The sequence below is a fragment of the Micrasema longulum genome, unplaced genomic scaffold (assembly GCF_059751315.1).
Source record: "Micrasema longulum isolate JH-2025_06_02 unplaced genomic scaffold, ASM5975131v1 h1tg000657l, whole genome shotgun sequence".
NCBI classification, from domain to species: domain Eukaryota; kingdom Metazoa; phylum Arthropoda; class Insecta; order Trichoptera; family Brachycentridae; genus Micrasema; species Micrasema longulum.
In genome coordinates, this window is record NW_028277853.1 from 790718 (window position 1) to 801231 (window position 10514).

General features: G+C 34.8%; 1 protein-coding gene across 13 annotated transcripts in view; it reads left to right on the top strand.

Annotated features, from left to right (window-relative positions):
• heph (polypyrimidine tract-binding protein 1 heph) overlaps window positions 1-10155 on the top strand; it is a 728190-nt gene extending 718035 nt beyond the window's left edge. For 9 of the 13 annotated variants that reach the window (XM_088229265.1, XM_088229270.1, XM_088229263.1 and 6 more), the window contains 6 exons: window positions 2461-2682; window positions 4255-4461; window positions 5308-5341; window positions 6467-6559; window positions 7457-7571; window positions 9971-10148. In XM_088229265.1, coding sequence (XP_088085391.1) covers window positions 2461-2682; window positions 4255-4461; window positions 5308-5341; window positions 6467-6559; window positions 7457-7571; window positions 9971-10094 — 795 coding nt within the window. In that variant the 3' untranslated portion in view covers window positions 10095-10148. Of the gene's footprint in view, window positions 1-2460; window positions 2684-4254; window positions 4462-5307; window positions 5342-6466; window positions 6560-7456; window positions 7572-9970 lie in introns of those variants that run through there. The other 4 variants (XM_088229267.1, XM_088229266.1, XR_015822765.1 and 1 more) reach the window with 4 other exon arrangements.
• The last annotated feature ends 359 nt before the right edge of the window (window positions 10156-10514 follow it).

A 10514-nucleotide genomic window follows, 5' to 3' on the forward strand; every position in this document is an offset into this window, starting at 1 on the left:
GGGCCGTGGGGCGCCGGCTCGGGGTGTCGGGGCGGGGGCGGGTGCAGGGTGCAGGGTACAGGGTACAGCGAGAGGTGGACATTAGGTACTAAAACATGTACAAACTTCACCTTGCGGAAGATCTATGGCGGAACGCAGATCTAATAGGGTACAGGTGGATTTTTTAAAGCTGGCGCGTTCGCAATACTTACACACACGCATTGTGTAGTATGTGTGAATATATTCATGGTATGACATCGCACGGTATACGCATTATGAAAATAATCTCTGTCTCTCTCGCGCTCAGACGCAATTATGAGCGTGACATACACTGCTCCACAAGTGTATAGCTTATGTTAGGTTTTTGTTATTTTCATTGTGCGTTTTGTAATATAAACAATATATATGTACATATATACCTAGTTTTTAAAACTGTGAATATTTTGTTAATTATTACTGTTTATTAAGTCAGTCTTCTTTGTTTATTCCCAAATGTAAAAACATTTCAAAGAGTATATTGTTAAGTGTCCTCGGCACGGGTAACCCCAGTGAGGTCACATTATTTTTATTATTGAGTATAGTTTGTAAGAGAAAAATATGAATAAATAAATAAATATACCACTATTGCTTTGTTAGTTAGTAATGGCATGGTTTTTTTTTTCAACTTCAATTTTTTTATTCATATATAATATGTACATTTCAAAATGGAATATCTTAATTCATACAGATAGAAATAATTAAAATAATAAGGTAAAATTACGTACATATAAAAATAACACGTAAGTATACATAAGTATATATATATTTAATAATATGTTAAAAAAGAAAGAGAATCTTGTAGCTTAAAACTCCATCAGAGACATGAAAAATATATTTATAAATGTACTTATTTATCATACTTACGTCCATATATTATTTTTATTTATTACTTTTTTATTTTTTTAAACTTTTTTATTATAATTAATTATTTTTACATATTTTATTTGCAGTTTCTAAACTACGAACATTTCTCAACTTTTAAATTAATGTTATTCTATTACTGGGTTATTTTAATGTTTACACTTGATTAATAACTTACATAGCCGTGGAAAATGATTATTGACTGTTTTTACAACTTAAGTTCCAATGTACCCTTATCTTCTTTATGAATTATATGTAAAAACTGTTGTTTTTTTCCCTAATAAATAAATAAACTTATTTCAATCTAGAGTGCATATGAAGCGTTAAATCCAATTTTTGGGGAAATTAATAAATGCACTCGGAGCGTTTGAATAATTTCAATACAGAGTGCGTTAGTATGACATACTTGGGTAATGTTAAATGGGATTTTACCGGACTATCACTGCAGTTATTTATCAAGAAACTTATTTCAATCTAGAGTGCATCATATTTCTTTAAAATTTTTATCTAGGTATTCTTTTAATTGTGGGTTTATTTTTATACGCTGTTCGCTGACTACTAGAATCTTAACATGTTTTGTATTTGTGGATGGTTATTTAGATATTCGGAAAATTATGCAGTTTACTCGGAAAACATAAATAATTGTATAAAATACTGTCATGCGAAACTCTCGCCGCCCCTCGTTATACTAAAGTCGCTTATTTTCTCCGACTGAGTTAATAGCACTTATTTCTATAAAAAAGCAAGCCGATCGTCGGTGATACCAATTAAGGTTTTCTCTTTATAAGGCTTTAGAAGGCTAACAGCTAACAGCGAGCTTACCTTTAACACCTCGCAGTAGCAGTTATAATCCCTTCGTTTTAAAACGCCACTTTTAATGGCAGAATTTTATGCCATTTTATTAGTATTTTCTTGTCTCCTGATACTGTCGCAGTAAAAATATATTTATTTAACGTAAGGTAAATATAACTGTGGTGTCTATGCATTAACATGAGTAAATAATGTGGGGGCCGGGCGGCCGGGCGTCCGGGGGGCCGGGAGGCCGGGCTCGCATTTATCAGGATTTCTCCTTCCTTATTTAGTCGCACGTCCATAGAGTAGGATAAATTGTATTGAAAGTCTGAGTATACTTTATAATTACTCTATTACTTAATAATTACTTGACGGCCTTAGTGGTGTAGCGGTCAAGACGCTTGACTCACACACGGAAGGTTCCGGGTTCGATTCCCGGTGAGAACAAAAAAAAATAGCATCTGCCGTTTAAATGCGTCATTATTAGTTATTTTCAGTAATCCGGCAGTGCTTGGGTTCGATATCTGCCAGATTACCGAGAGGCCACTGCACATTATTCTCAAATATGGTATAGCCGATAATATTCTCATTTTATTTCCCGGTTAACATAATCTTTTTAATAGCCATACGGGCGTTTGAATATTTACATATGTATTAAATAGTTCTTTTTTATTCCCTGTGGAAATTCTTTCATATTAGGAACTTGGTAACAACGCCGTGGCTGTACGAGTATATGTTTATTGCGCTAGAAGAGTAAGAATGGCGGTTACACACTCGATCTTGTTTCAGGCACTGGATGGTCAAAACATTTACAACGGGTGCTGCACTCTGCGCATAGACTACTCCAAGATGTCCCTGTTGAACGTGAAGTACAACAACGACAAGTCTCGCGACTACACCAACCCCAGCCTGCCGAGCGGAGACGGGGAACACGTGGCGCTGGGGGCGGCTGACTTGCTACCCTCGCTGCTGCTGGCAGCGCGCCCGGGGCTCGCCAGGGACCGCCTCTCAGGTATTTCCTCTAGTTCCGCGGATACACCGACGCCAGCCCGCGGGGCCTAGGAAAGTCTGTGTCGTGTAGATACCTAATACACAAATCGGATGAATTTTTTTACTTAATGCTTAATATTTAGACGCGTCCTTTGGTCCTATTTTCACTCAGATTCTGCGCATGCATACAAACACAGCGTGGAAATCGGAAGGCTTGCGTTACATTTTAACCGCATGCATTTGTATGCATGCACGCTGTGTTTGTACACAGCGTGGAAATCGGAAAGCTGGCGTTACATTTTAACGGCGATATATAATAATAAATAAATAATGCTTTTTGACTGTCAATAAATTGTCTTTTGTGTGCTGATGATCCCGTGCTTGGTCTACGATGTATGCAAGGGGAGCGAGTTGCTGATTATGTCGATAAAAATGGTTATTGAATGATACGAAAGTATGACAAAATATGAGATCACTGTGAACAGGTAGAAGAATTTGTGTATTTTCGAAGTATGTTCACTAGCGGTGGAAATACTGAGAAAGATATTAAAAGCAGAGTCAGTGCCCTGAACAGGAAGAAAGGTGCGCTAAAATCAACCTTGGAAAAATATTTTTTGTCGCAGAAGGCAAAATAAGCAGTTCACAGTGGAATTCCGGTGCCGACCATTGTGGTATACATTTTATCATACAGGGTGTTCTTTAAACCCTGTCACATCCGAAACCACGATGATCAGTATGGGCAAGAAGACATATAAGCATTTTAAAAAAATATTTAGATCGTAGAAAATTTTTCAAAATAAAATATTTAAAAAAACAAATGATTGCTTACTTCTGCGGGAAAGAAGTGAGAGGGGCGCGGCCGCGTGGTTGACGGTGTTTCAGACTCCCCCCTCCGCCCTTTTTTGTTTCTCCCCTGCAGTAGTAAGCGACCATTTGTTTAAGTAATTTATTTTTGTAAATTTTATTCGTTCCAAAAATTAATTTAAAGAGCCAATATGTCTTCTTGCTCATACTGATCATCGTGGTTTCGGATGTGACAGGGTTTAAAGAATACCTGTATAAAAACGAAGAATGAAATTGGAAAAACAAATTTGAAAGTAGGAAAAATGCAATCGGAATTCGATCTCTCAGGCGATTGTATGGTACAACTATGTACAATATGTGCACAAAAAATGACAGCATCTGTGCATTATGTGAGCGTTGGTTTGGGCATGTAGAGCGAATAGACAGCGAAAGAATGGCTAAAAATATGAACGATGCTAATGTTAAATATTGATTCAGAAGTATGTTAAAGGTAAAATTCACATTGATTGAATTTTTGTGTTGTTTTATCAATTTTGTATTTGTTTTGATTAATAGATATAGAAGGTATATTATCACGTTTTAGTAAAAATATATGTACCTCTTATCTTATAGTATTCAAATATGTAAAAGCCCGCTGAGGGCATTTAAATACATAAAATAAAAACAAATTACTTTCTTAAATTTCGTTCTGAAAATCGTAATTTACTGAATTCAGTCGACATAATTTTGTAGTGTTTTATTATCATTCGCAATTGAATAGTCATAAACATAAAAAGTCTCCCGTACATTGGCTTTCTAGGGGGAGCGGGCGTCTTGGCGCCTCCGTTCGGCTTAGGTCTCGGCGCCGGTGGCTACGCCGGGCTGTCCTCGGGGCTGCCCGGCTTCGGAGCCCTGGCGCTGCAGGGGGCCCTGGCCGGCGGCGCCCCCGCCCTGCGGGCCCTGCCCCAACCGATGCCGCTGGCCACCGTCCTGCTCGTCTCCAACCTTAACGAGGAGGTGTGTATAGTACATTACTACGTGTATCTCAGGCGCGGAAATATGCCGCAAATTGTGGTCTCACTGGATCCCAGTTGTCATTTCAAATTCTCACCTTGGCTGCATTTCTTCTAAATCGAATGTCTCTGTCAGAGAAACCGATAAAAGGGCCAGTTTAGCTGTACCTGACTTGATACCCGGATCCGAAACATCATGAGCCGAGTTTGTTTGTTTTTCTTTCTTTATTTTCACATTTTATCGCATCTAGTTGCCGGTATAATAAGTTTGTTTGACAGTACGGTGACTACCCTTCTCCGTGCGGTAAACCTACACGCATTGTATTTTAGAGTAATATTTTATTCCGCTTGCATATTATAAAATTAAATATTTTTTCAAGATTACGTACCTAGTACTCGCATCGCGTAGATAAATATGTACAAATCCGTCTAATCTGGAACCACAAATTCTATTTTAATTTGTAAATAATTTTGTTACATCAAAACTAGTATCTAATTTATATGCATTAAGTAGATAATTGGCGAAAATTGCGTCACATAATTATTAGTATTTTCACTGTAATAATTGATATTTTCGCCCGGCATACTGACTTGTTAAAAATTAGTGTACGAGTGAACCACCCTTTCTGTCTTCCCTTTACTACTCAATATGCCACTAGCTCACAACATTTGTGAGAACTCTCCCTTACTTGGCAATTACACTTGGCTTTATTTATCCACCGGTTATTGTGAGTTATCTGGATCGATAGATTTAGTATTTCCTAAGTTGTAACATTTGACTACAATAATAATAACCGAACAAACTTTACACCTAATAATATGCTGTCTCTTGTCTGTCCTATTGTTTTAGATGGTCACGCCTGACGCTCTCTTTACCCTTTTTGGTACGTGTGCACAATACCATTAATTACATATATTTATATTACTCCTAACCAACATTTTATCCATCTACCGATGACATCAAATTGTCTATAATACCTCTCATCTATATTATTCATCGCACCCCCAGAAGAATGCGGTTTAACTACTTTTTTTCTCTTTCTTCGGAGAACACTTACGTTTCTCTACGACTTTTTAAAGAGATATACCGCAAACTTTAGTGTTCTTTGAGATCAACTATGTACCTTAAAGCATACACCGCCGGAGTCTCATTGAACGAAATGTCCAGGCAACAAGATTTTGTGATAATGATGGTATATATTAAAATAGCGGATCTGGAACTACTGATGTTTTTTTTTGCAAAAAACAAGGTGGACTTTAGATTTTTATTTCAACTTAAAAAAGCATTTTTACGACGAAAATGAACTAGGGTGTTTTATTCACGTATAAAATAGCTTATTGCGATAATTTCTGCATTTTTAAGTTCAAAACGGCAAAAATTGGACTCCCGTGTTTTATCCTCTAAGGTACAGAATTTATTTAGTAAAATGTCGAGAAGAACACTGCAGTAATAATGTAATGAAACTCGCACTAAAGTGTTATTTTCATATTTTAACCGACAAATGTGCAAATACCACAGAAATACTGCCAATGATAATGTTAATATACGTTAAGTTACGTTCATTAATCAATTTTAAAAGTATGTTTTTGCTCTTCCGCAAAATGTCCGATTTATCCAGTGTATCTACTTTTGGGGGTGCGACATTATCTTAGAACATTTTAAAAACAAACTTACTTTTTCTTCGCTTAGTAAATGATTTTGTTTCCAATTATTGTAGATGTGTTTTTTAACCATTTATTATTTCTAAATACTGTAGTGACCTTTTCTTTTATGTGTATATTTTTCAATTAATTTTAACTTTTTCTTTGTAACCAGTATTTTTTTAATTTCGTCGATGATTCTTTCGTGTTATTTTGTTTCAACAATATTTTTTTAGACGAAATCAAATTTACTATTTATTTGTTCTTAATATAAATTAAGTACACTTTTATCCCTACAATTAATTACGTTATTATTTTTCTGTCATGTTGATGTTTATTTTGAAGTGATAAAATGATTTATGTAACAGGCGTTTATGGTGATGTGCAGAGAGTAAAGATCCTTTACAATAAGAAAGACTCTGCCCTGATTCAACTGGCTGAACCTCATCAAGCACATTTGGGTAATGTTTATATCTATTTTCATAGCGCGTATATAATGTAATTAACCATCGGTCGTCTATTAAAATATATGTAGCTACAGGGCCCCGATTACCGGGAAGTTAACAGAGTTATATTTTACTGTCTATAAACAAAAACCGATAATTGTGTACGAAAATAAGTACAATTGCATGAACATTCATTTAAAGTACATTTGTCGGTAACCTATAATTGAACATGTTTAGAAGTAAAATATTTTCATACAGAAAACATAATTTTACTCTGTAGATAAAATTGAAGATAAATGTTAACTTCCCATTGTAATCGGGGCCCTGGGCCGCGATTATGAACGGCTATCTTCATCGGTATATGCTGAGACGGTATAAACGAATATCGATATTTATGCACGAAAGTGTTTATATTTGTATGAAAATTCAAAATATCTTCGTCGGTAACCGGTAATTGAACATGTTTAAAAAAAATTGTAAACATATTTTATTTTTCACACAGAAAACTTCATTTTACTTTGAAGATAAAATTTAAGATAAATTTTAACATTCCATCAGAATACGTACCCTGGTATACATACCCTATATTTACTTATTCACAACATTTTGTGCCGATTGGACAATTTAGTAACACGCCAACTATAAAGATCAACAAATTCCCATAGTATTTTGTCTCGTTGCCAATTCTTTTGTTAAACTGAGGATATTAATGTACACCTATACAAGTTATTTCAGAGTATTTCACATATTTATATTAATGTAGATATTAGCTTTATTTTATTTTCTACGTCCACCTTTGGTTTTTCCTTTCAGTGCGTACATAATAACTCATAGCTGCGTTTAAAGTATTATAGTTTTTTTTCCTTATATATTGTTTGTACATTTCGCTGGCTGATAATATTATTTTTACAGCTATGACCCACATGGACAAGTTACGTGTATTTGGTAAAGCCATGAGAGTTATGATAAGCAAACATCAAACAGTGCAACTGCCTAAAGAAGGCCAGCCCGATGCTGGACTAACAAGGTGAGATTGAAATATTTTATATTCATTTTTTTCTGTTATTTTTTTATCTTTTTATGCAATTTTATTTGCTCGGTATAAACCTACATTTATAATAATATCGAATGGTAATTTCCTCCAACCTGCCGATAAAATAAAATAAAATGTTAATTATCTTTTAGTGTCGATAAGTAATGATGATTTTTTTCTTGCATTACAACAAGCTTAAATACCTACTTAAGCTAGGGTTTCCTAGGACAGCGGTGCCCGTATCTTAACGGCCGTAGTGGAACGGTGATACGGTGGACAGCCGTCGTAACGGTGACTAAAAAGTGATTTCCTAGAAAAACGGTGTTAAATAGTGTTGATAATACCGTTTTCCTAGGAAACCACTCTCTAGTCACCGTTACGAGTGCTGTCTACCGCATCACCGTTCACTACGGCCGTTAAGATACGGGCACCGCTGTCCTAGGAAACCCTAGCTAACCCTAGTGGTAAATTACAACCCAAGACACCCAGTAGCTTAATCACAAATAACTATCGGCGTGCTTAAAAACATGCTAAGCATTTGAGCGATCACAATGAACAATAATGAACATGCTTAAGTTATCGCAGCCATAAGTCAACGCGTGTGTAATTTCAGCGTCAACTCTCGTGTCGGTTTGTTTTTTGTTTACTCGTAAATAAATACAGTTCATTGGTGAAAAATCGGCGTTTACTATAAAAAATAATACGATACATTGTATTTGCAAAAAAGTAAGGAGTATCTAATACAAAAAAGTAAAAATTAAATTACAATTATAATGCCGACTGCTTTTCTTGACATTTGGCTAGCCAACCCCCGGCTAAATGCAATAAATATCATGATAAATAATAAATAAATAAATGAAAATAGCAGTTTTGGAATATTTTCCATATTTACAACGGTGAAATTCAAATATGTTATTGCGCAGCAGGATTATACGTCGCGAAACGTAAATATTTTGACATTTAATATTAGGTTTTCACGAATGTTGCATTGTGATCGCGAATACGATAAACAACCATGGTGAGAAATTGTTATCACGTCGATAGTTATTTGTGATTGAGCACCAGGGTCCAATTATAATTAATCTTCTCCATCCCCCTCCTAGAGAGTGGTTAATTTGAAGAATTAATTTTTTTTCCATGGGACTTATTTTTGCTTCATATATGGCCACACTGATGATCAAACGTCAAAAAATATGAACACGTGAAATCAGACATTATGATTTTCATTTAGAACATTATCGCGACCTTAAGCATTACCCAAAACACTTAATTAGATTGAATTGACCAAACCGTATTAGTTTTATTTCCGTTTTAAAAGCAGTTTTATACGCCATTTGACGTTTAATCATCAGTGTGGCCATTATATGAAACAAAGTGTCGTCACATTAAAAAAAAAAAATCTTCAAATTAATCATTCTGTAAGAGGTAGATAAAATTCAAAATACCACCACTGGTTTAAGAAAATTCACATTTTGCAATTTTTGTGCTCTCACCGGGAATCGAACCCGGATCTATGTCGGAAATGTCTACTATTACACCGCTGAGGTCGCTATCCATGTGTAATCTGGACTTAAAACGTAAAAATAACATTGTGAAACCATCGACAAAAAAATGTGTTGTTTTCTTAGTTTTTAAACTTCACTCAATTTTATTTTCAAGGTAAAGTTAGTGAGGCTGAAAATGTAGTCGTGAAAATGCTCATTTATTATCTTATCATTGTAGGTAGCTACTATTTTAACATTCGCCATAATGCAAATATGCCCTCTGTTTTTGCCTCCATAGATATGTATTATGTAACCTAACTTGACTATGTAACCGTACCCACTTTGACCAAGTGCCAGTTGCACCAAAAAAACTAACCCTAACTGATCTGAAATCTGATGTTTTGAGTTATCTATAGGTAGAAATTGGAAAATATGTGTTTCACTTTATAAAAATACATTCGGATCAAATTATTTTATAAATTATTCCTAGTGATTTTTTTATATGGAAATATTATTGAAATTCGTTTGAATTTTCTTTGTCTGATTAAAATTTGATCTTTCAATGGTGCATAGGTCACTACATTGGTACACGATGCAACTTAACTTAATCATGCATTACATGAAAGCAAGATGATTAATCTTATGCTTTTAGATGGCAGTCATTTTAGTGAGAAAACTCATTTCAAATTGATATTTCACATTTACTTTATTGGGAATATGTACAAGCAAACTTTTCAACACACTGCAAAACAGAATCTTTTCATATGTATTTTGTTTTACTTCACTCATTTTAAATTATACTTGTATTATTGTTAAGTTTATGTGATTGGTCGATGTTTATATTCTCTACTCGCTATGGAGTTATTGTTCTTTTACTTAATGAATTGACACCATTGTCTGTCTCTACAGGGACTACTCCCAGAGTCCTCTTCATCGATTCAAGAAGCCCGGAAGTAAAAACTACCAGAACATCTACCCTCCAAGTGCAACGCTACATCTGTCCAATATTCCGTTAGTATTCTCTACAACTTGAATGTATTCTTCAAACTTCAATATTATTAACTAACTTTTGTATTAGAAGATATTTTGTGCATAAAATTAATCATTATCAATATGATTGTATTATTATTCCCTTATCCGCACTGTGTACTGCATAAGGCACTTTATTAGTAAATTAAATTAAGTGCGTTAGGTGCTAGCCAAGAGATCGAGACATATTTTAATGTAAATCCACCCTTTAAGAATGATAGGCAAACGCACCAACCACTGCATTACAAGCACTACAGGGGACTAATATCCTCTTGATTTAGTTTTTCAGGATTTTAAATCTGAGAGTAGCCACCGACTCAAATATATCCATCCTGAATTCCGGTCCTATTTCCGCCTAAATATGGAAATATTAAACCTGATTGTAGGAATTTAGATTTTAAAAATGAAGTTTAATTATTTACAT